The sequence below is a fragment of the Numida meleagris genome, chromosome Z (assembly GCF_002078875.1).
Source record: "Numida meleagris isolate 19003 breed g44 Domestic line chromosome Z, NumMel1.0, whole genome shotgun sequence".
Lineage (NCBI taxonomy): Eukaryota > Metazoa > Chordata > Aves > Galliformes > Numididae > Numida > Numida meleagris.
In genome coordinates this window covers 37,068,607-37,095,291 of record NC_034438.1, presented here as the reverse complement: position 1 = coordinate 37,095,291, position 26,685 = coordinate 37,068,607, and the positions used below count along the sequence as shown (strand labels likewise).

The window sequence follows — 26,685 nt, the reverse complement described above, 5'->3', positions numbered from 1 at the left end:
TCCCTAGGGGATCTTCTTAAAGTGGTCTGATTCTTGCTAAGGTACCAAATAAAATGTCTAATGGATTGTCATGGTTTTGTGATTTTTGGTTATTGGTATTCCACATCATAACATCATGTAGTGGATATACCTGGCTCTCAGAAGAGAAGGACTACTACAGTCCCCATGGTACTTTGCTCCTCTGTTACCATTTCCAGCCGGAGGGAAAAGATAAAAGCTCACAGTATAAGAACTTGCAGATCACGAGACCTCGTCCCTTTTTCCACCGTCTCTCGTCTTGGCAGCACCTCGCTCTCCAGCCGTCTTATCGTCGGTAGCAGAGTAAGGCCTACCTTGATTTTGGGACATTCTCTCTCTCTCTATTGGATTTATCAGCTTAAATTGTAATTATATTGTATTATAGTGTGTTGTTTTGCATTCCGATATTTTATTTAGTAAATTAGTTTGTTTCTCCTCAGATTGTTGCTGCTGTTCTTTGGCCATCTCCTTACCCTTTTCCCCTTTTCCCTTTTCCCGGGGTGTGGACCCGTGGATCCCCCGTCCCCTTCGTCACGGAACCGGGCCGAATGCCCGTAAACCGTTGACATGGATTTAACAAAATATGATTTAAGAGAAAAGACAAGTAAGGAGAAGAATACAACAATGCTTTCTTCTATACAATGCAAGCATGTAGTGTGATGCCTTTAACTTATATTAATGTAGCAGTGGAGAAGTGGCTACAAAAAGATGCACGTCTGAGGAAGGCTTAGCTCTTTAACAATTTACCTTTGTCAAAGTCTCATCATCGAGGTGGTTCTTCTGGATCACATGTTGAAGTGCAAAGTAAATCTTTTCCTGAAGCTTCTGGACCTTCCTTGGCTCTATTAACCAGGCTCGATCTAAGAAACAAGAAGGCAAGAGATAAGGACAGTTGTGGGGTATGCTCATCAGTGAACTTGGTGTCCCATGCTAGCAAGTGTTTACAGAAAATGTAATTCTTGTGAGGAAGGGAATCATAATTAAAAGATGGTTTCAGAAGAAAAGTACCTTAATTCATTAAAGGATCACCTGAGAGTTGAATTAAGACATACTAAGCATACAACAACAAAATATTTGCTCTGTATTTCTGTTTGAATCAGCATGTTAGAAGGAAAGATGGGAGTAGAAATGAAACAAGGTCCAAGCATTTCATTATATTTTGCTGGTACATTCACTGTTCTAACTTCATATTACCTGGGTAAAAAACCTATAATGTCATTTTAGTGCCTGAATACATAAAAATGAGCATATTGATCAAAACAGTCACTTTGAAAATAACAGAATATAATTATTGAAAAATTAAAACAAAATATATCTCATTATTTACTAGGCTAACGTTTTGCGACCAAATATTATATCCTGTATAAAAAGAAATGGCTTCCTTCAAAAGAATTTCTTTAATAATTCAATAGAATTATGAGATGTTGCAATGTCTTGAAGTGCAAATTTCTTGTTATTTAAAAATGTTCTCTTTTTAAACAACACAAAGGAAAAGATAATCTGGGAGAATTAACAATTACAGATACAGTTGTTTGGACTTATACTGAACTCAAACCCCACGAGTAGGAGGTCTTTTGTAAGATGTAAATTCTCTCAAGTCATAGCTTCTGGAAACAACTGTACATCAAGCAAAGTAGCAGACCCCAAGACAATCTCCAAAACATAATAATGTTTGCAGCACTGCCAAACTGTCTGTGTTCCCATTCTGAAAACTTATTTCCGTCTCTCTCACAGTCAGACTAATTCTTGGACATAGATTTTAGCTTTCCAGAAGGAAATAGGAAATTACATTTTGCCACAGGGCTTGAATCTTAATGTATACATTGAAAGGTATGGGAAAATCCCTTTCTTTTCCAGAACTCTTTTCCCTATCTCCTTGAGGTACTAAAATAATCCCTAGAAATAACATAAGTTGAGAGACTGAAAAGCATTTCAGAACAGAAGAACCAGGATTCTGCCATTTGTCAGGCTGTCTGCAGAAATGTCTCTATGGAAAATGTCCATCACCAGATTCTCTGAGAAGAGACAAACCCAAGCCTCTAGAGACTTACCTGCTGGTAATCAGACAAAGAAAACAATATTTTTGCATAGCTTAGAGAATCATGATCTTGGAAGGTAAACCATGGATCCTACACTGACAGTGGCCATTGAAACAGAATTAACTGAGAGCACACACAGTTATCGACACAAATAAGCTCACAATTATAGTTAGGCTTCACAGGCTAAGTGTCAAATTTTATTTTGTTGGAAAACGTGCCTTTCAGTAGTACTAAATCAACACCTAATTGGATGGCAGGCTGAAGCTAGAAAGATTTATCATAGAGGACAATCCTTAAAGATTTACCTTTCTGCCACAAAGATGAGCTTAAAAATAGACTGAGGCTGTGGGAGCACAGGTTTCATCACTTGCCTGTCATGGAGTACACTGTATATAATGCAAGAATTCTTAAAATCACAATGTGGGCTAGGTGAAACTTTTACTATGAATATTGTCTGTCTCCCAAAATGTAGTTCCTACCACTTAATCACCATCTGCAAATTTGTTTGGACTTCAACATACCTGATTATATTCACAGAAGTGCAGGAAAATGTCAATAGAAGAGTGGCTACGTATACAGGATTTGAAAACTGGTTCAGTTCTACAGTTTTCCTTTTGGGTTTTGACTCTTTTATCTTTGAAGAGTGCTCTAGCCACTAGGCAAGAGAATAGTGTAGAAAAGGGTGAAAGACTTAAGGAAAGGTATTCAGCAAGAATTTCGGAAAAGATACTGGCAGGGTTAATGTCTTACCACCCATTTCCAGGATGTATGCAAGTGAAGAGTCGTTCTACAACATTAAGCTTAGAATCAGAAATCAAGTCAAAGAATCACCTCCAGTCACCTTAAAGTACAAAATCTGGGTTTGTGCTCTTAGTCAGATGGAAAATGAGTCTGAAGCTTGGTTTAGAAATCTAAACTATTGTGTTAGCAGATGTTCTTTTGTCAACCCACTCCTGCTGATATTGCTCTGTTCCCTGTAAATGCTGATATTAAGAGCACAATAATCACCTTTCAGTGCAGTGGCTTCTGTAGAAGAAATACATGAATATGAGTGCTTCCCAAAGAGAGTGGCTATGTCCCTAAATTAGTGAGTGAAAGAACAGATGCAGTTTATTCTCAGAACCAGTGCTTCCTGTTTTCATTTTTAAGTATGTTCACAAGAAGAAACACCTTACTGTGAAGAAACCAGAACATCTAGTGCAGAGGGAAATTGTTTATTTCTCTATTACTTTTTATTATTTTTGAAAGAAAATAAATGGCAACTTTCAGTGTCATTACAGTTTGCATTGCCTTCCGTTGCCATTCACAAACTTAGCCCAGCAGAGATGGGTTTTATTTGCATGACACAAATTGGCAGTCTTTTAGTGGAAGAGAGGTTGCCTTCTCTCAAGTTTATGATGCTTCAGCCCATCCCGTCTTATCGCTTCTTCCATGTCTACAGATGTTCATCCGTGCAGACTACAGGAAGAAGCAGTCAGCATACATTAACCACTTTCACATTTGTTTTTTGGTTGAAGGAATAAGAGATATTGCATGTATCCTCTTGCTAGCAAGTACGAAAATGCCAACTTGGACATGAAATGAGAAACTGTGGGTCACTGAAGTATTTCCTCTAGTATTACTAGCCTCAACTTTCAAGCCTGATAATGGTGAAAAAACTTGGAATTACTTATGTGTAGCTTAGCAGAGGTCGCTATTCAGGGGACACCCAGCTCTGAAGTGCCACATCATGACTGATGTATATCATGACTGAAATGTATTACTAAAGTTAGTGGTGAAGGTTTTACAACACATGCTTGCAATACAGCCGGCTCAAATCCAGTGCAGAGTTGCCAGCTTTTTCAAGCACTTAGTACAGCCGCAGATATGTGAGAGATTTTGTTGCTTTGCAAACTGAAAGTCATATGAAGAACTGCAAAGCTCAGAACTTTAATTTCCATCAAATGTCTGCCTGTAGTAAGTGCACTTTATAAATGACTTGATAAAAAATCCATTAAAGTAATCAATAGGAAACTTTTCATTACCTAAATAGACTTTGTCCAGGTCTAAGGTATAGGACACTCAGAGATGACAGAATATTTCTGTGACCAGATTTTGTTAAATTGGGCTATAATTTGTTTTTGTTGCCTAGATTACCTGGGTGACAGAAATATGACTCCTTTTTAGTTTGCCAAGAAATCATGTATCTGAATACTTTTTCTTTCTCCCTACAGATGAGATGCCTTCATCTGACCTAAAGTGCAGATAAGTCAGCACTGAAACCATTTTACTGCTTCTGTCTCTTTATGAAATACCTAGATGTTAAAAAAAGAAAAACATAAATCTTGCTTATAAAGATTCTATCATTCCCTTCATTTTCCGTTGCTTAGTTCTTAGCATGTTGCTCAAGAACTTCACAGTCTAGATTGCCCAGAATTCCCAGGTTGTCTTTAGCTTTGCATGGAGTCAGTCTGTTGATGAGTCACTAATGTCAAACAGGTGCAGATGCTGTAACACCCCTGTCATGATTTGGTCTTTTCTGTGGAGAAAAGGGCTGGCTGAGAGGGACCTGTCAGGGTACTGTGGAGTCCCACGTCTCAGGAGAAATCAGGGCCGCTGGGAGGTGTTTTACAGACAGTTTTCACCTCTATGCACAAATGGGACATTGCTGAGAAACACATGTGGCGATGGAAGCTCTCCGGAGTGTTCTCTCTGGAGCAACCTTATCTCGTGTTATATGCAGGCACCGTCTCGACCATTTCACCTCTAAGCAAATGACCACAAGAACAGCTCAGAGAGAAATTAGGAGTAGAGTTCTTTCAGGAGGTGTCATTAATGATGATAACAAACATGTTGGCACCATCTGCTAGTCTAATTCTGCCTAATGTAATCTCCTCCACAGATGTACAAGAGGGCAAAGTGATCTAGAGGAAGTCTTTAGTGGAACAGACTGGAAAAATAATTAATGGTGAGGTTTTTTGTAAAGACCTTTCAAAGGGTTACTCTTAGTGGGAGCTGGAGGCCTACCTCTCCTGAGGCACGTTTAAAATCCCATACTAAACTCTAAGGTTGCTTATGTGGAGTCATGGTATGTGAATACTTGAAGAAGAGCATTTTGCCCCTGGAATTACTGCCCCTTAAATAGAGCTAAATTCAGACAGAACTTCATGGAGATTTTTATTGCTGACGTTCTTGCTGACATAGAAAAATCCACTCATAGCTGAGGATTACCTAACCTGCTCAGGGCTGTGAGGTTTGAGCTCACTGAGGATCCAAATAGGAACATGCATCACCTTGGGCAACATTTTTCTCTATGTTTTGAAGCAATGCCAGCAGGCACTGCTTGTCTGCATGAACCTGCTCCATGCCTATTGCCCTCATTCTCAGTACTTTTTTCTCTCTCATGTTCCAGTCTGTCTTTCTCTTGTTTCATGAAATAGCTCACAGATGCTAAGGAGATGGTCCTTGACTGAAACGTAACTAATCTTTGCCTGTATGTTAAGTTCAGGTAGACAGTTCTTTTTTTAATTATTATTTTTTAATATATAACCGGTATGTTAGATATTTTGCCTGTCTGTAAACTTCTGTGATGGGGTCACCACACTTTGGATCTATTTCCAATATGTGTAACTGTTGACATTCTACAAAAAAGAACTGGAGGTGTGTTTGAGTAATACAGATACTCTTCCATTGCTTAATACACTGTTTAATACGTACATCACTTATTACAGCTTAAACCATTATTTAAGTAGGTAGATTGGAGCAATACCTGGTGATATCAGAACAGCAGATGAAAACAAGGCAATCTCTTCCTCAGTCAGCTGTAAGGAACATAAATTCTTTGCAAAGTCAAATGCTTCATTCACCAGATCATCGGAACCTACAGACCACAGAGGACAAAGTAAAAGCTAGAAATTTATTAGCTCTCTGACATGGCTTGAAAAGTGGATAGTTTTGGTCTTAAAAAAAAAAAGGAAAAGGAACAAATGAGTAAATGTCTATGTTTTTAAAACATGTGCCTTTTATCGGCTATTAAAATTCCACCTGCTCTAAAAATCAGCTATTTCATGTATCACTAAATCACACAATGGAGCACAAAAAGTATCAAGAATTATGGGCATGACTTGTACCAAAAGCACATAGAGATTTAGAAAGGGGTTCTCTTTTCCCAGTGTGAAAAGAAATGTTATTTATAAGCAGATATTAAAGCTAAGGAGGAAAAATGACCAGTCCTAATTAATTTTCACCCATAAAATTTATTAAATAACAGTACAAATATCCTAGAAAATATTTTTAAAGGACCAAAATACACCAAATAATGCACAGTAAAATACACGTTTTATTCATGCAAGGTAGTGTGATGTTTTTTTCTTGTTCAAGAAAAAATATATCTGTATGGTAAATTTTTGCAGTAAATGACTATCCTTGAATTTGGTTCTGCTTGCATTGTGCTAAATTTGCCAATAGTGTATTGCTTCCGTGGATTGACAAAAGACACCCATTTAGCCATTGACATTTCAGACAGCACTTTGTATCATGTTCAGAAATGACGCAATTGTTTCAACACACAAATCTAAATGAGCCTAAAAGTTTTAGGCTAAACAGCATATTTGCTAAGTCCCTTTTTTATGTTTTGTCATGGTTCATCATTTTAGACCCTTTTTTTACTGGAATGAGATGGCTTTTTGCAGAACACAGTTAGTGGGACTAATTTGATATATCAAGTATAACTGACCTGTGGTGATAAACCACTTAGCTTCCACCACAACCTGTGTTTTAATTAAAGCTTTAGATATCAGAATAAAAAAAATCTGATAAAATCCTCATAGCACTCTTTTTCTTTAGAGAAAAACACCTAGTATTACTGGCAGCTAGTAGAGGCACTTTTCCATTTCCAGTTTAGAGATTTGGAAGTTTTGGTTTCAATATTTGCTGAGGCATTTTAACGTGCATCAGTGCTTTCAGAAAGATAAATCTGACATTATTCGGATCAATGTAACTGATTGAAAGGAGAAAGACCCACATACCCAAGGCTTTGAACATCTGCATCCCTCCATACTTTCCTTCAAACAGAACAGTATTGTTGAGTGGGTTGAAGGCACGGCACATTCTCACCAAAACCACTTCCAAGCAGCCTATAGTAGAGAAAAAAGAGCAAAAGTACCACACATTATTGCAGGCGCAGGCTCTTTGGATCATCAAGATCATCTCTCTCTGAATATGGGAAACAATACATCTCTTTGATTTGGATATAAAAAAATGGGTAATTTCTTGTCCAGCTACACTAACTTTTCCTTAGGCTTATTTTGTTCAGTGCAGCAAATTGGTAACGTGGACTTAATCTGAATTTATACCTAGGCATATAGTTTAAATTTGAAATACATTGTCCTGCAAACTTTTGTTTCCCTTATTTATCTTTAAGGCTGGGAAAGATCGAAAGGAACAGAAATATTTCTTTTTTTTAATTTATTTTTTATTTTCTTAATTTTTTCTTTATTCTTCCTACAGAATTTCTTGTTTCGGGAAAGTGAAGCTAAAAATAATTTTAAGCACCCTCTAACTAAACATGAATTTCCTAAAGGAGAAACTCTGAATTTGAGAATTCTTTTGCAGATATGTTTTTGAATGAAAAGTCCAGATTTTCTAACTTCTTCTGCTCAGCATTAACTGCAAAACAGAAAACAGAACCTAAAATATTTATACATGCTGAAGCTAAACAGAGCTGTCCAACACTACGGTCAAATACAACTATATCTTTTGCTTAAGGTGCAACTGTGTTGCTGCTTTTGCCAGTTGAAGGAAGTTATACGGGATGCACTGGCATTTGCAGAAGCATTAGAGCTAGTAAAATAAAATAAAATAAAATAAAATAAAATAAAACAAAATAACATAAAATAAAAGAAAAGTTATCCCATGGCTCTCTGCCTGCATGCTCCTGAGGTGTCTGCATCCCCTGCCCTTTGCAGCTCGGCTGCCTCAATCCAGACCCACTACGAGCCACAGATCCTTGTGTACAGAGCACGGAACACACCAGCTTTCAGATGGAATGAACAGTTCCCTCTTGAAACAGGAAGCACTTCTTATGCTTTAATGAGCTGCCTCACACTGCATCACACCTTTTACAAATGGAGGGAGCGAGAAACTGATATGACAGGGTGAATGCAGTTAATTACTAGCAGTGGCTCACTTGGTCATGCCATTTAGTCCTACTGAGTTTAGCAGAGTTACTGCATAGTCACAATAAATCTTGTCATGCTTCCTATGGAGGACAGAAATTACTGCATCCCATGTCAGGGAGGGAAACCCCTTTCCACCTTGCCCTTAAGCACACACGTGCACACCCAGGAACACACAGAGAGCATGGCTGGAGCACGCTGCCATAATCCGCTCTCATTTAGTCCAAAACCAACTGGCGCCAGCATGGATTTTCCCTCCTGTGCACTGGCTGGAGGGTATCTCTGTAGTCTCATTAAAAAGATTAGAGATGACCACAGAGGCATTCACTAATGACAAGTGGGGATTTATGGGGTGGCAGATGACTGATTTGACCAGCTCAGTTCGCAGGGTCCTTCCACTACATGTCAGGCTGGGGACTGCAGTTGCTGCAGTGACTCTCTGTGTGTATATTTAATAACCACAAGTGACTGTAGAGGAAAGGGGATCAAAAGACAGTAACATGGTTAATGGAGAAAACTACAGAAAGGTTAATGCAGCTAATGAAACAGACTGAAAAGTAAGGTTCTGTCAAAACAATAATGACCCAAAGAATAGGACAGGAGAGCACATTTCTACTGTACTGGGAGTTAAACCAGCCTCAAGCCTTTGGTGTTTACCCACCTGACTTAAGGAGGAGAATTTGGTCATTCTGGCAGAGCTCCATGAAGCCTGTTATCCGCTTTGCAAACTCCACCACATACTGGATAGCATGAGTGATCTGAATGGCACACTGCTGCCAAAGAGCTTCTCTGGTCTTCCGGGAAAACACACAGAGAAGAGGAAAACAATAAACAAGTGAGTTCATCCATGTGCTAAGGACTTCAGGTGGCCTTGCAGGAAGGCACTGTCCTCTGACTGAGTTCACCCCCCCCACCCCCACCATGTCAGAACCAGTGGCGTCCCTGCTTCTTTTCAAGGTGCCTGACAATTTTTGTGAGAAGCCTATTTGCACAAGTTGATTGCCCCAGTGGTCCGAACTCTGGCATTACCTCTTCAAAGGGGGAGAATGCATTGACCATTATTAAAATGTGATTTTAGTGTTGACTTTCATGTATGAAAGACAGACAGTGGCACTAACAGTGTAAACAACTCAGCGCACTCCTAGGGAGAAAGTGGCACAGTGTTACTGAGTCATCTAACAGAATATTTTTACTTGTTTGAAAGTTTAAAAAATCACTGAAGTATAATTACTGTCTGAATAATGACTACAGGAAATTTTTGCCTCCTTGATAACTATTTTCTTTGAGCATGCAGGTGTGCAAACGCAAACTGGTGCCTTGGATCAGCTGCAATAACTCTGCAAGCTGCAGTATGTTTTTACTTCTGCTTGTACATCTTAGCCCCATGGCTTTCCTAGAACAAGCACAATCAGATAATCTCCTGACTGATATCTGACTGTAGAATCAACGTTAGTGATGGAGGCTCAAGAGTGCAAGAGAACATCTTGATTTGTGTTGACTGGGCTACATCTGAAGAGGTGCCAATAAGAAATATTCTGAATGTGACCTGAGAATTACAGAGGTAGAACAAATTCAATGCATTGAGAGCATTTTTCTAGCCACTTTTGAAAAAATTCACTTTAAGGAGTACTATAATTTCTTATTATTTACTGTTTATAGGTGATATTTGGCTTGCTCACAGTGAAAATACCCATTGCTCACATAGAAAAGGAATGTGGTACTACCAGCTTTCAAAATGATAAGGAAACAAAAGGTTTTTCTTCTTATTATTATTTTTTTGAAACGCCTTGCAACAGAAAAGATCCAATTCTCATCACATTAAAATCAACTGAATTTCTGCATAAAGTTTATACCTGTGGTAACAAGCAATGTGTAGAAATCTGGAGTCTATGACCATGTCTGAGTTTTGACATTAAGTAAGATCCTAGCATGCTGGAAGGCTACTGCTTCTAGTTATGAAACTCTGCTTTCAGTGACCAGGTTCCTCTAGGGTACTTAAAAGGATACTTTAACCAGCTTGTCCTTGTCAAATAAGTTACACGGTTAACAATTTCAAACCATAGGGAGGAAAAGAAAAAGTATACTACAGGATTGTACCTTGCTCTGGTAAACCTTAATTTCTTCATACGTGTGGGTTTGCCATGCTAGCTGGTGTAGCTCCTCCATTGTGTATTGGCATGTCTCCAAGTGAGATTTAATGATATTCTGTGCAATTCGATCTGAGGAGAAAAAATAGCTCACATAAGACATTTCAGTGAACAGTAATTTGCAATAATAGTAAAATGATGAAAACACTAAAGTTGGAAAAGGAAGATTTTTTTTAAACCTTCCCTTCTAATTATACATCTCCCTCTCTTTCTTTCTCTCCCTCCTTATCTCTCTCTCGCACAAATATTTCTGAAAATGTCTGTTGCAAGATGTTTCAGTATTCAATACAAAGCCAAAGGATGCCTGACAAATAACAGATTTGCACACAAAAATAACAACAAATCTTATGAAACTGTTTAAATTCCTTCATTCTGGAAGTGAATTTTAAAAATATTATTATTATTGTTATTATTATTATTAATGTGTTCAAATAAGTGTCTTTTGGATACCCTGATTAGTTGATCACTTCTGTCTATCCCAAGCCCGTGCAGCTGCCCACTCCTGGCTGCTCAGTCCTGACATGGGCATTTGCATTACCTGGGTGTGACTTAAGTCAAAGAAGCAGGAAGTTTTTCTAGTTTGTCTCCAGTTAGGTTTCAGCTGATCAATTTCTGAATCATCTCAATGGTCTCTAGCATAAAGACTGGTGCTAGCAAGGCGCAAAAGCTGCAACTGGTAGCCTCGGTTTTAGAGGAGAGAGGAACAGCTCTCACACTCTGTGACAGCATGTGATTAAATTACATTAAAGTTATTCTGAAAACACAGCTTCACATACTATTGCAAAACAAGGAGTTTGGGACGCAAGGGGAAAAGTAAGCATTGTGTGCTGGCTGGAGATCCCCTTGAGACTAACAGTAAACTTTTCAGGGAAGTATTTGAAAGAAGACCTTTGCCCCATAAGCCACTTGAATGGATTAACGGTTTTCACACAAAAATAATCTAGCATGAATTCATTAGCACTGGAAGTTGAAATGTCTTGATTAAACTATTGAAATGTGATGATTTCTTCACTTGCAGCTTTGAGACCTATATATCTAAGCGGACAACAGAACTGAACTGAAACACTTATGGCAGAATGTGCGCTTATCAGAAAACATATTCTTCAAAAAAGGAGAAGACTCTGATAATGCATTAGCTGAACTCGAGTGCAGGAAACATAAAGAACTAGGAATGTCATCATTTACTCATCCACACCCTCAACAGTTTTCTTACAGTGGGTGGATCTGGTGCTTTGGAGTCCCAAAAAAAGACTGTTGTTTTGGCCAAATGTTATCTGAATTTGAAAACACCAGCAAGAAGGAAAGCTGAAAAATGGATGTAAACATACGTGCTGCCTGCAATCACTGCTATAGGAGTATGATTTAAAGGAGAGATGTCTGTACTACTGTCACAGTCAATAAACGGAGACTGAGTGGAGGGGTTCTGAAGAAAGCACAAAAGAATTCCAGGTTTTTGAACAAACAAGAATATCTTCTCTATTCAGTCTTTACAGGTACTCTTTAACAGGTCAGTGGTGCTCTTAGGTTTTCAGTGAAAGCTTTAACTCGGGAGTAAAGACAGCTAAAAGTGTGTATTAGCGATTACAGGAATCTACCCAACATTCTGCCATGGAAGAATGGATGCAGGTCTTACCTCATGATATTAAGATACTGTATTTTGTAGTTAAAACATTACAGAAAAGTGTGCATGTTGGAATAAAGACATGATAAATTCTAAACTACTTATTTTCTAAGGATGAATAAAGGTTAATTAAAGAAATACTAGTTAAAAAAGCCTTGTTTTGTAAACATCACGTTTGAAACTTTCGCCCCTATATTGTTATATTTGTTTTAATAAAATCAGTTTTCTGAAAGCATCATAAACTATAGTAAATCTGACTGTAAAAGGCATAGATCTTTTAAGTTATGTTCCTGGATTTAACCAGAAGAAACTTAGTTATAACTAGAGGAACATTTAAGCCCTGTATCTAAAACACCACTTGAAGAAATATGGTTTGAACTAGTGTTACATTTCCCCAGTCTGAATGGTGACGGATTTTGCTTTCTCCAACTACTGGCTGGTCTTTTTTTATAATTCCTAGCCCAGTTCCACAAGCCTCACCATTTGTTACACAAAGATGGAACTATTCATGTTTTTGACATAAATAAAATACTTTAATATATATATCAAATACTTTAATACTACTGCATAGCCAAATTTCAAATCAGATGAGGCTAGTGACATTGTTGGCCTGATGCAAACAATCTGAAGATAAGACCTTTTCATTTTACTGACCTGATGTCAAATATATTTGATCAGCAGTTCTATTTTACATCACTGCAAATATTCCCAGTCCCATTGTTTTTCCTACCATTTCTGTATTTAACTTAGGATCAAAGAGCTGAGTGACAATTCATGAATCTTCAAGGTTTTGTGGGGATGACGTCCTTCATTTTAGCTCTATACACCCTTTCTTTATGCGCTTATGCTTATGTTGAGGTGACAATAAAAATCATTTAGACATGCAAAGACCTAGGGCAATTGCAGCAAGCAGCATCTCCAAATGCTGACATCCAAAGAGGAACCAGGTGCAAGAAAGACTTGAAAATCTTGAGCCGCAGTCTTGGCAAGGCTGAGTGTGTGATGGAAACGGTACACTGGGTCTCAGGGTGGAGGATACTTCTTACTTTGTGTACGGAGGCTGCTGTGAGCTGTAGCCCCTGGATGGTGCCTGATGCAGATATATCATATTTGAGATGTGCAGTGCTAACATGGTGCAAAAAGTAAAAGGAAAAGCTTCTCTTGGCTTTGCAGAGTCCGGCAAGTGAAGATCCAGTGCAGGCAGAACAAAGAATGTAACTCTCAAAGGGATTTCAAGGAGCATAGTCTTTTGTTATGTCATTTGTAGATTTTAGCTTTTTTCATAGCTATAAACTACACACATCACTGGAAATCCCATGCAGAAAGAAGCTCCTAAACCACTGAGAATAATGTATTGACACCCAATCTAAATCTGTTCTGATGGATGGCAACTGATACTGTGCAGAATACAAAATATAACATATTTCTGGGAGACCTAGCAGCTCTGAAGCATAGTTGGCATCTGAGTTCAATCAAAGAATGGGACAATGAAGAAGGAAAGCAACTTAGTTCAGTGGGAGGAGAGTCTTAAAGCAGAGGCTATGTCCTCAGCCCAGAGGCAGTACCTTGCTGGGAGGATTCTCAACAGCTATGTCTCTCCTGTTCCACAGGCTAGAAGGTTCCACTACAGTCATTCCACACATTAGGTCTTGACTTCAAGTCAATTTCATTTTCGTTTTCATTTCATTTCATTTCATTTCATTTCATTTCATTTCACCATCTTAAGCCAGATATTTGCAGGGTCCCCTAACGCCAGGAAGCTGCAGAGATGTATCTCTAGCTAGAAATCCTGTTTGGATGGACTGCAACGTACTAGAAAGACAGTAGTAGTCTTGTAACCTCAGTGTACTTCCCATTGAAATGTTGTCAACTTCCATCTTACATAAGTTACATCAGGCTTGCAACTTTCATTGTATGAAAGAGCAAACTAAAGAGATGTTGCTATTAAGACTGAGAATAAAACTTTGCAAAAGTTTCCTTTATATGGAACACTTGCTGCAAGTTTTGAGTAAAAAATTAATGACTTCAACAAAAACAAATTACCAAGACTGTGAAAAGATACCATCAGAACTAATAATCACAACTGTAAACTGCATGATTTTAAAGCTTATATGCCATAGCATGTAAACATTAGGTGTTTCCTCCTCTGCTTTTGTCTGGGTTTATTATATTAGAGTTATGTATTCAGTGGTATCAGCTAATACTGCATAACACCATGGGGAATCTGAAAGGCACAGTATATCCTGGCAGATTGACTCTGGATGGGAAACATGGCCAGTGACTGAATTCCAGTATGCATTGTGACACAGTAACATCTCCATTAAATAGTTTAGTTCTAAATTCAAAGATTTTTTTTATTATTGTTACCTTGATATTTTTGGTGGAAAACAGATTATTTTTGAACAAATGCTGCAATTCATTAAAAAAAAATTATCTAGAAGGAAGTATTTGCTTCCAGAAAGGTGTACTAGGAACAACATAAAAAGGCATACTAGAAACAACATTATTAATCAAGTAAATGGTTAATGGCTTTAAACAATACAAGGTCTTGAAAAAACAGAAATACTCAGAGAAGCTACATCTTGGAATGATCAGTCATTTTTCATTTCTTTCCTGTATATTTCTTACTAGTTTTCTGCACAGACTCACTATACTAGCTGTACTGTCCCATCCATACTTAGGGGTGACAAAGAAGCCTAGGTATTGTTGATTCATAGTCTCTCTGAATTTCCAAAGAAAACTGAAACGCACCAAAATAGTCTGTGTGTTAAGTATCTGTTCTGATGTAAAAAACAAAAACTGATAAATATTAGAAGTGGTACCTTACAAGATCCGTGATCTTTAAAGAAAGCTGATTTCATGGTTTCATCCCCTGGATTATAGGAACGTCTGCCAGTAGGACTGGTTTCCCAGCACAGATGAGAACAGGAGATTTATTATGTCCTGCTTTCACAGAAATCTCCAACACAACAGGAGAGACAAGAATTTAATTAGAGCACACAGCTCAAATCCCCAGAGAGAGATGTCCCCACTAGAACTTGACGAAGGCCTGACAAAAGTAGTGCAGAAGAGGGAAAATGTGCCAGAGATATTCCAAATGCTCCCCCCAAATAACTGATTAATGAGAAAAACTGAAAAACTAGGTTCTTTCTCAAATAAACAAGCGGACAGACAGTGAGTCTGGGGCAGCTCAGGCTGGGACAGAGCGAGCTGCAGGGCGTGAGAAGGCTGTGGAGGTGCTCCCCTGATGTACTGCTGATGGGGCCCTGAAAGATGCTGAATTATTGGGCAGATAGTGGCATTCACTGGCAGGCAGGCCCCCACAATGAAGAAGACATCAACCCTTTTGTTCCTCAGATTTTCCTCTTGTGACAAGATCTTGACAACAACAGCCTGTGTTTTTTAACAGCCCTGCTGCATGTCGTACCTCCATTACACGCCTCTGCTGCCAAAGCTTGCTCCAGAAAGTCTTGCCAAAAATTGTAGTAAGAAAGATTGGAAGAAAGTAGCAGAAAGTGAAACAAATCAGAAAAAAAAGCAATCTAAAATTAAGAAAGAAAGACTGAAAAGCTGTAAGTTGAATAGTACTGCTATCCAGCATGTAGGAGAAATGAGCAGCATCCAGTGAGATACAGAAACAGTATTCAACAATGAATTAATGGGGACTTTGCAATGCAACGCTGTAAAATAAAGTCAAATTTATAGTAGCAGATGTCCAGAAGAAGCTGAAAATCATACTTCAGGAAGCTGAAGGATTATCTGTCAAAAAGATTTGTTCTAATTCAGAAAACAATTGTGGGTTTCTTGAAAGGAATATTTTGTGTATGCATGTGATTCTATAGTTTGTGAAATGCAACTGGTCAGGCAAGATGATATCAGAGCTTGTAACTAGAAAGAGCGACAAAAACACGAGTGAAAGATGTACACATGTACTGTGAATAAAACAAAGGCTGTCCAACATGCAAGGGAGCCTGGTGACAAAACAAATGTCTACAGAATATGCTCCAGGTTTTGCAGCTTGGTGGATGCAAATTAGGCTGTTAAAGCCTATACCTGAAAGAGGCCACATGCAAGTATTAATGGGAACTGTCCTGGAGCATAATGAGGGAGCTCACTGGCACTTAAAGAATTAAATGAAGCTATTAGGGAAAAGTATCATCTGAACAGTGAAAAGTGGAATGCAGGACATAGATGAGATAGGAAGGAGAAAGACCATGAGAGATCAGTGCTGCTTTAGCAAAAGAAATGGCTTTTAAATTTGGTATGACCTACCTATAACTACAGGGAGAAGAAAAACGCATGATTCTGCAATGCTGGCCAAGGGAACAGAGCAGTAAGCCCTAACATCATTAGCGCAACAAAGCTTTGGATGTTTACAGACATGTCACTTGTCATTCCCCCTCTGGCCTCCCTTCTCCTTTGATTTGCTGGGTAAAAGGCACCTCGAGAATGTAGATGGGACCAGCCTGCAAAGCTGGTGCCTTCTGGGGCAGACATGGGCCTGGCCATGGCTTCCACCCTGCCTTTGTCTATCTCTGCCACCTGCTGAGTAACCTCTTCTCCAAAACTGTCAGAACCTAAATTTTTGAGACAGCTCCTTCTCTTTTTTGAAGTTGCACAGCAGTTAAAGTACTGGGTGCTGCTGACAGAAAGATTGGACAGATAACAAGACTGAACAGCTGTATTCTATCAGCAGGATGGGCCAAAAGTGTATGTGGCAAGGGAAGAGCAACAGTGCACAGACTGTACTGTGTCATAAATTTGGGTCTACAACTTACAACTTCTAAAACAGCAAATGACCATTTCTATTTCCATTTTTAGCTATTCTGCTGAGCTCTTCCTTCTTTCCTTACCTATAGAAATGCTTTATTTTAGGTTTCAGTAGACACCTCACAAAAGACACTCTGCAAAGGTTATGATAGCTCAAATATGCATTGCACCAGTGGGTAAGAAGCAGCTTAAATCCAACATATGTACAGAAAACTGAACATTACAACCTAGATAATATAAATCAGCCTAGCACAGCCCTGCAGGGGTCTATCGTCAGCTGATGAGTCAGCCTTGCCTTTTTCAGACATTTCCTTGTAATATTTGGTGATATTCTACTGCAATACTGAGGAAAAGCTCCAGTTTGGGGTCAAGTTCAGTGCTGGTGGGTATGAGTGTAATAACTCCAAAGACCGCACACAACATTCACCAGCTGTGAATTTGGCCTGCTAAGTGGAAATTATCCACAGGATTTGGCAATGTCTGCTTCCTACAAGCTCTTTAGTTCTTTCGTTTGCCACTCTTTTCTCATGAGAGATCCTGGTTTTTCTCACCGTTCTGTTCTTTTGCACTGGGAACTAAAGAACTTTGAAGTATGCCTCCTAAAACACTGATAATCATCCCCAATTAAAATGAATAATGAATTTTTAATTTGCCACTTACCCTTAGGATCCAGTTGAGTAGCTAAGAGCTCATCTCAGCTTACATCCTAAGTTGAGCTCTCGCAGGGATCCACTTTGAATTAATGCTGCAAAAACATCACAGCTTTGCCTGGCTGCTATAAGCGTGCATACCAGTTCATAAAACTACAAATCTCCAGCTATACATTCTAAATAAAATTTCTTTTATTGTACTCAAAATAATGCTAGTCTAGTACTAAATCAACGCTTTTCTGTGCTCTGCTAAAAGGGAATCATGACTACTAAATATAAAGTTTTTTGAACTAGTTTCAGTATACAGATTCCTCACAAAATTATTAGACAGTAGTAGAGGCAGTGATGCAGGCAATAAAGAAAAAGTATATCCTGCAGTGGCTGTCATACATGAATAAAGGGTCCCCAATTCTTTTTTCTTTACATAGTCTGGCTGAAAATTCTTAACTTTTTTTTTTTTGGGGGGGGGGGGGGGGGGGGGGGGCAGAAAATCAAGAACAGCTTTTCCTTAAAGTGGTGGCAAAAAAAAAAAACAAATTCCATTTTTCATCTGTCCCTTGTTTTCTCAACATCATGATGGAGAAAGGAATTTCTTTCCAAAAACCATTCTAGATAGACTAGTAATTTCCATAGGTCTCATTTGTTTAATAAATTTGTAACACTACTTGGTATGCAGCCTAAGAAGTTGATATAAAACATTAAAACTGTCATATGAGAATGAAAGTGCTTGAATATGGTTCAGGAATAACCTTCTCTTGCGTTCAAGTTATTGAATCCCTAGCATCAGGACCAGACTGCACATTAGGGGAACATTATACGTGTGAATTCTGTATTTCTTCTCTTTCTTCAATAAACCAGTGTCTTATTTGCCTTTCCACACACACACACACACACACACACACACACAAAAGCTAATCAGTTACAAAAAAAAATTCAATAAAATTGAATAAAGTCCTAATCTAAAGGAACCTAGAGGATGGACCAAGAATTCAGTTAAATCCTAGAGGATTTACGAACGCTTAAAGGTCTCCACTTAATAATACTTTTCCTGGGTCTCAGCCAATTTAGTGTAAAACGTATATTTTGAACTAATTAGAAATCATTTAGCTGGCAGCAAAAGCATGAACCAAGGCAATGGCTAGAGATTACAGGACAAGGGCTCTATAGGCACCATATAATTATCACAAATTTGTTGAGATGAGCTGCTTCTTAGCTTCTTTAAGCACAGATTTCACAGTTACATTAAAATTGAAATTATTCAAGAATAAGAATATGGTTTCATTTACTACGTTTCAGTAAACACTGTTAGTATGGAATTTGGTCACCATAAAACCTAGAAATATGTATGGAACAGTTTGAATTCTAAGACTTTGAAATTAGATTTATTAGAGTTTGCTTTGTAATAGTCTTCAAAATGTTGGATGAAGCTAGGCAAACATTTGAGTACTTCACACACTTAAATGGACATATGTTCAGATTTTTATAAGGATTTTATATCGTCTAGGTAAAAATGGTTTAAAAAGTAACAACAAAACATCCTACAGCAATTCTGCTTTCCTGAAGACATCTGCATTGGATCAGAGTGACGTCAATTTATAGAGTAAGAATGTGAGACAACCTGGTCATTGTAAGCAATCCTCGTAATTTCAGTGATCATGAAAAAAGAAATCCATGCGGACAAAAAAAGGAACACAAGACAGTGCTCCATATATGAATATCTTGCTTTGACTATTCAAATTTTTATGCAGTTTTCATCTGTGCAAAAGTACTTCACTACAAATACTGTATTCTGATTCTCATCTTCATCATTCGCCTGAATTTCAATCTTGCTTCATTGTATTTTCCCCCAAACACATGCATATTCCCCCTCACTTTTCACTCCAACCTTTTCCTTATATGTTTCCACTCTTGTACAAAAATAGTGTTGTTGTTCCTTGAAATGAACTATCAGAAATGCATGGACTGAAAAAAGGCATTGTTCTCAAAAGAGCAGGGAACAAAACCATAAAAGGTTTTCTTAGCTGTAAAAGGGAAAGTAGTGAAATGCATGAGGTGAGCAATTAAATCTACCACACAGAAGACATGTGGTGCACGGAAGTGAAGTATGGCAGTAGGAAGTCGTAGCTAAGATGCTGCATGCACATTGGGGTACAAAAAAAAAAAAAAAAAAAAAAGTTAAAGCCAAAGCTAAGTTTTTATTGGCTTCCCCGTGGCTGAAAGTTAGAGAGCGATTGAAAAATACTGCAGAGGATAACAAAGAAACACAGTATGGGCCCCAGATTAAGCTCTCAGAAAGCACAGGGTAAGCATACGTACTGTCAGTGCCGAACTACACAAAAACACCATGCAGAAACATTAAGAAGGCGGCAGCATTGATGCTGTGATAAAGGGGTTCCTCAGCTGAGGCAGTAAGCAACATATTACTAATAATTCAACACATGGTTTTTGGAAATAGCATTCTACTTCTGTATACTGCAGTGATTCCTAAATCATCACTGCTTTGTCCTGTTGATTCTCATCTGCAGTGCTGTGTTTGCTGCCTCACAGCCTTGCTAGACAATGTCCATCACATGCCCTATGCCCTTTGCTTTGGCACCTGTTCTTGCCTTTTCTTTTTGAGAGTTTCTCACAGAAGGGCAGGTATAATTTCTTCTGCTACTGACACTACTGTGTTGAAGCATACGATAGGGAATCTGCTGAACAGCTATTCCTACACCTGACAGCACTAGCTCACCTCAGTACTCGTTATACCACTGGCTTTATATTCATCTTTGTGTATGATTTATAATATGATCAGATTTACAGTACAGTGCTATTTCTGAAAAGAATATCATGATGTATGGTAATATATGGGATGCATGATGCGGTATTTTACATATTTTGACTGCTAGAAATGGTTGCTTTCTGTCTTTTGGATTCTCAATAGAATGAATACATTCTGTCAAGTTTGCTTATGTAAGAAAATATGTCTTCTGAGAAAAGGAGGAATTTTATGTACTTGCTTTAACGTATTTGAAAAATTCCCACTTTAAATAAATATATTATCACATTTTAGAAATGTGTCCAAAAAGCAAGAATAGAATAAATACAACAAAGATGACAAAATGGTTCCAATGCTCAATCTCAGCTAAAAGATATCATTCATTTTACTAATTAAATACTTAATCTAGCGATTTATACTTTTCCAACAGTCATAACCACATGGACCTCATTGTCCTGGGTGCTGCAGAGAAACAGTCAGTTGAAATTTTCCATTTCTTGAAAATATGCCTCATATGCCAGAAATAATTATTTTCTTCTCTGTGACAAGAACTCCTGATTACATTCCTACTTGCAACATTTATCACAGTAAGCATAAAGGACAATACCTAAAATGATGTTTTCCTTAACATTTGTACTGCAAAGTCTGTAGTGTGATCAAGCTCCAATGACTACTGTGGATAAAACTGATGAAGCTTTATTAGCTGGCTGGCATTTGATATATGAATTTATGTAACTGAAAGAGAAGTCAAATTCTGTTCAGAAACATCCAGAAAATTTTACAACTTGTAGGAAAACCCACTCTTCTTTTAGACTATCTATCTATTTTCAAAAAGTTTTAGATTTATTGCTTGATTGTTCAAATTTGAACTAGACATACTTAAGAAGGCACACTGCATCTTCCTTATTAAACTGCTGCAATTTGCACTGAGTATAGCTGAGAAGAACTGCCAGAATCAATATGAGACCATCCAAAGTCCACTGTAGATACTGTGAGGTAGTGGATGGGCATTTGAAAATCACAGGCTGGAAAATTTGGTGCTTAAATACAGTAACTTCTAGAAAGCAGTCTTCATTTTCTAAATCTAAATCAAGAGTTATAACACAAATTCTGCCCTCTCTAAGTCTTCTTAACCCAGTAAGTGCTAACGCGCGCATTTAGTTAAGTATAGCAACATAATAACATATTTATGAACATTTGGATTATTTAAACTGTTGGGTTGGGCAACATAGAGTCAGTAAAACCTATGTGTAGATCTGTAATTAGTCTGGTACTGATCTGTAAATTTCCTTCAGTAAATATGTACATTTACAAATAAATTTACTATTCTGGAGGTGAGAAAAAAACTAGAAAATTATACAAAGTTTCAAAAATTTTACATTTAGTCCATCATTTCTGCCAAACTATAGGGAAATTTTAGTAGCTAAATCTATTTCTATGTAAGTGTTTTAAATCAGAATCTGCAATTATAAAAATCTATTTTAACTTTGACATCAGCCCGGCTCGATTATTTCAGCATCGTTATACTCTAAATTATTCCTCCACTTTTCTGTCCAGTTTTGATGAAGTGGATATGTTTCCTAACTGAGCTAAGCTGTCAAATAAGTTTTAAATCTTGCAGTTCTCAGTTTTCATCTTTAGAATACAAAAAGGGGAAATAATAAATTAATTACGTAAAAAATTATCAGAATAAGAGCTCTAAGTTTTTATACATGAACTGAAATGAGCACAGAACTGAATTATTAATTTATTCTGATTGTCACCTTTAAATAGGTAATGATAATTCATTATATTATCATTCATGATAATTAAAAAGGTAATTCTAACATCTAAATGATGTTAGAAATAGTGCCCTATGGGTATCTGTGCAGAAATGCACATGCTACACATTTTTAATTCTTCACTAGATGGCAACATTGCTCTGCTGAAATACAGCTGTAAGGCTTCTACTCTAGCTGTAAACATCCGCCCTGTAAAATTTGACTGTGGACTTGGTAGAGAGGATATTAAATTGTGGCTTAGAAAAAGAGATGAGGAAGCATTACAGAGGACTATGGTTACACAAGGAACATTTCTGTTCTACTGTGTGGGCTGTGGCCTTGAAGTTACAGACCAAAGGGAACGTTAACATGGCTGTTACTAATGTCACCTTAGGTATGGGTTTTAATTATGAGTCAGCTGATCTCTACAATAACCTTTCAAATAACAACTAATGATGAAAGTATGTTCCACGAGCTATCCATTAATATTTGATTTAGCGCAGAAAACAAGAGCTGGAGATATAGAGAAGGGAGTTAAAGAATCAAAAAAACAAAGAAAACTCATCAGTTATCACCCTTGGAGAAGTGCTTTTGCAGCCCTCAGCAACAAGGAACAGCACACTTTTTAAGAGATCAGTCTAATGCTGGTTTTGTATATTGCGTACACAGCATACGTTGGTGTAGACATCCACAAACAGTGTAGGCATGGAAAATTAAATCACTTCCTTCTAAAGATAATAGGAAGATTTCTACTGCAAGAATAAATGTGTGGGACCAGCTTCCAATTATACCATCAAAGGAGCTGAGAATATTCCCAGGTGAAGATCTTCTTTCAAAGCACAACACTGAATAAACTTAATGCAAAGCTCCTGCTTGTATGGTATTGTGGCAATGGAAAATATTTAGTAACTCTACAGTATAGAAAGTTGTGGACTATAGGTCCTGAGATGAGTGTATGAAGCCAGCTAAATTATGGCTTACTTATGCTTCAGGTGTTTTTTGCAGTTATCAAGGAGGCTTTTCTTTTACATATATATCCTGAGTCAGCCTCTATAACGTTTTTCGTGTTTTGCTTTGCTGAAATTTTCTAGTCAATGAGTGAGGTTCAAGAAAGGTGTATGTAAGATGGATTTGGGCAAGCAGGGCAAGTGATGCCTCCTTCAGTTCTCACTACTCAGCTGCCACAGTGGGCTAACTGTCCACATTAATATACAGAGAGGGTCAGGCTGGGGATAGGGAAGACGAAGCTTGGGCATATGGGCCTTACTATTTAGCTTCCATTTTGGTAGATATTTAAGCTCTTCAAGCCACTGGGAACTTTATATACTGCTCATGTTGAGAGAATACTATGAAAATATAAATAAAGAACACTTTTTTCCTGTAATTACAGGAGCTCTGGACATGTGACCTCCTGTACTCTCTGACACTTTATCAACTACGTAAGTACGTACAGACATAAGGCACACTTCAATTTGACCACGAATGAACCCTTAACCCATCTGTTTTATCCGCAGTGTTCACTATTAATCTTTTTCCAACTTTAAGAAATCATAGTCTAGTAATCTTAATGACAATTATGGCAGGGAAACCTTTCCATTAACTTCTGCACACCAAGAACTGAGCCACATATTTTGCGAGAAGAACACAATGCTCAGTTCTGTAACAGATAATGTAATGCACATATATTGAAACAAGACAGTCTTTAATTTGACCAAGTCTAAAAATAAGCCTTTAATACCTGCCAATTTAAATTCACACTTGGGAGCAAGTATTACCATTCCTCTGTGGGACTACCAGGGTCAGGAAACAGAGATCCATTTTTTCTTAAAGAGTTTCTAAGCACTGGCTGACCTCTGCCACTCTCTCTGGGAGCAGAAAGCTGTTCCATGTACAACAAAATCCTTGCTTTGAGAACACAAGCAGATTTGATGCCAGAATTTGAGGTCCTACCACAACAGGAGAAATTTCCACCTTTTTCCAGACCTGCAGATGGCCAGGGAGAAACAGGGAGAAACTAATAATCACTGTATGATTATTAGGCCTGTATGGTTATTTACCAGCATCAGAGTGGTTTCTTGGTGTTTTGAGTTTCTTTTTTATCAGGAAATGGAATACTGGCTGGGGCTGAGCACAGTTCTACCTAATGGGGAACTTCTCATTTTTACCAATTTTTTCTCCATCACAGGATCTGTCAGTTACATGAGAAATTTGTTTCTGTATTTGAAAAACTGCTCTTTCTTAGACTTAGCCTTCTTTTCTACACAAGACATTATCTATCCTGATTCTCGCATGATCAGAAAGTGTGCATTTATATCCTGGAATATTCAACTAATTTGAGGGAATATAATAGTTCTATATACCTCTGAAGGAACCCTATTTATATTTGATAGCACCTCTTTCTCCTACACCCATTTACTGGTACTACTGGTACTGTATTTAGTAAGCAAGCATGCAATGCAGGATATATATATATTGCTTGCCATGTGTCATGGTTTTATGATTTTTGGTTATCGGTATTCAACATCATAACATCATGCAGTGCACTGGGAGTTAAAGAGTTAATGCTTCAGTTCTGTGGATCATTGATAGAAGAGAAGAACTACATGTTCCAGAGGACTTTGCGTTGTTCTGTTTCTGTTTTCCGTTCAGAGGGAAAGATAAAAACTGCGCAGATCACAAGACGCCGTCTCTCTTCCCCTTCTGCTCGTCCCAGCAGCGTCTCTCTCTCCCTACCCATCTCGCCGCTAGCATTAGAGTAAGGCCTTTCGGTTTTTGGACACTCTCTCTCATCTTATTTGATTTTTTAGCTTCAGTTCCAATTATGTTGTATTATATTGTTTTATCTTGCATTCCTATATCTTATTTAGTAAATTAGTTTGTTTCTCCTCAGATCATTGCTGCTGTTTTGTTTTAGGCCCATCTCCCTACCCATTCCCTTTTTCCCCTTTCCCTTTTCCCAGGGCATGGGTCTGTGGGTCCCCCTGCCCCATTAGTCATGGAACCGGGCCAAACCAGCCCCTAAACCTTTGACACCATGACATCCTGATACTATGTGTTGAAATATCTCCTGAAAGCTTTGAACCTCAAAATTATTAGGATGAACAATTTCCATTTACACTAAGTCTAATGAAGATCAAGAAACTTTACATTTAAATGGATGCATATAACAGTTAAAGATCAAATTATATCTGATAATTTTGATTATTTGGGGAAAATTCAAAAATTAAAATGTGAAAAAAAGAAAGTAAAATTTATGTAAATTATTTAGTAGAGTATCTGTTGTGGTCTAAGCTGGCAGGTGGCTGAGCACCACACAGTTGTTCACTCACTCCCCACTTCCCAGTGGGATGGGGGAGAGAATCGAAAAATACAATGTAGAACTCGTGGGTTGAGATAAAATGATTTACTAAGACAGAGAAAAGGAAAAGGATAATAATTATGACAAATATATATACATATGAATGTATGGAACTAGTGATGCACAAGTAATTGCTCACCATCCCCTGAATGATGCCAATGCCAAGCTAGCCCCTGAGCAGTGGAAGAGAGCCAGATGCACTCCCATCTCTTTCAAAACTGCTTCCACTTGATGTCATATGGTATGTAATATCCCTTTGGTCAGTTTAAGTCAGCTGTCCTAATTTTGTTCTCTCCCAGCTTCTTGGGCCCTTTGCTGAGAATGCCCTTGGCTCTTTACAACACTGCTTAGCAACAGCTATAAACATTGGTGTGTTATCAATGTTGTTATTCTCCTAGAACCAAAACATAGCTTCGTAGGAGACACTCTGAAGAAAATAATTTCATCCCCTCTGAAACTAAGTATCATAGAAAATATTATTTCTATAACTAAGTTAATTTGACAGGGAAATGAAGAACTGATATTTGATTTTACAGAGAATCTTTCTGCTGGGTAGTGAGCAAAAAGCACATGATAAGTTAATTTATGCAGCTGCAGCAAGTTGTTTAGTCAGGTGCAGCAGGGACCCCTGTCAGAGCTTGTATTACAGGCATTTAACATTTTCATTAATAATCTGGAAGGGAGGGTTTACAGCATGTTAATTAAAAGAGTAGATAGTTCTAAATTGAGAGAAGTCACAAAACATCAGTGAAGACTGAGACCTAATGTAGCAGGATTTAAAATGACACAAAAATAAGAACAAGAGATTCAAGCTTAGTCAGAGATTCAAGTGTAATCGGAGGTGTCTTAATATCTCACCCGTATATTAAAAAGGTGAGAAACAAAGCAGTAACACTAAAGGAGTAAGAAGTGAACTGGATATTGGTTAGCATATGCTATAGAAGCTGCAAAGACTATTTTGATTCTGGGTTGCCTGTGAAAAAGACTGTCTTGGAAAGCTTACAAAAAACTTTAAGGAGCTCAAGGATGGAAGGATTCTCACACATGCCTTTTTGAGGAGTATTGCATCCAGTCAAGAACAGGTAAGTGGAAAGTGAGATGCTGCTTTAAAAATATGCATATTAGAGGAATAATACCAGAGGAGCACAAAAGCTGGAAATCTGAATCTTGTAGAAAGTCTTTAGTAAGGAAAAGAACTAACATGACCTAGATACTTAAAACAACTGTTCGATATATCACCAGACAGGGTAGTATAAGAAATTTCTATCAGCTACAAGGATTAATGCAGTACAGCGTTTCCAACTACTACAATTCTCTATGATTTCACCTACCAGTCAAGACCATAACTTCTACTTAACATGATTTGAGATTATTCCTAAGTCTCACCGGAGTGAGTAAGATATAAT

At 37.8% G+C, this 26,685-nt stretch overlaps 1 protein-coding gene across 1 annotated transcript in view; it reads right to left on the bottom strand.

The window, feature by feature from the left end:
• Window positions 1-26,685, bottom strand: part of RORB (RAR related orphan receptor B) — a 149,824-nt gene that overhangs the window by 7,206 nt on the left and 115,933 nt on the right. The window contains exons 5-9 of the mRNA XM_021381267.1: window positions 10,310-10,431; window positions 8,874-9,006; window positions 7,064-7,171; window positions 5,806-5,916; window positions 766-878 (exon numbers count right to left, since the gene is read on the bottom strand). Coding sequence (XP_021236942.1) covers window positions 766-878; window positions 5,806-5,916; window positions 7,064-7,171; window positions 8,874-9,006; window positions 10,310-10,431 — 587 coding nt within the window. The remainder of the gene's footprint in view (window positions 1-765; window positions 879-5,805; window positions 5,917-7,063; window positions 7,172-8,873; window positions 9,007-10,309; window positions 10,432-26,685) is intronic.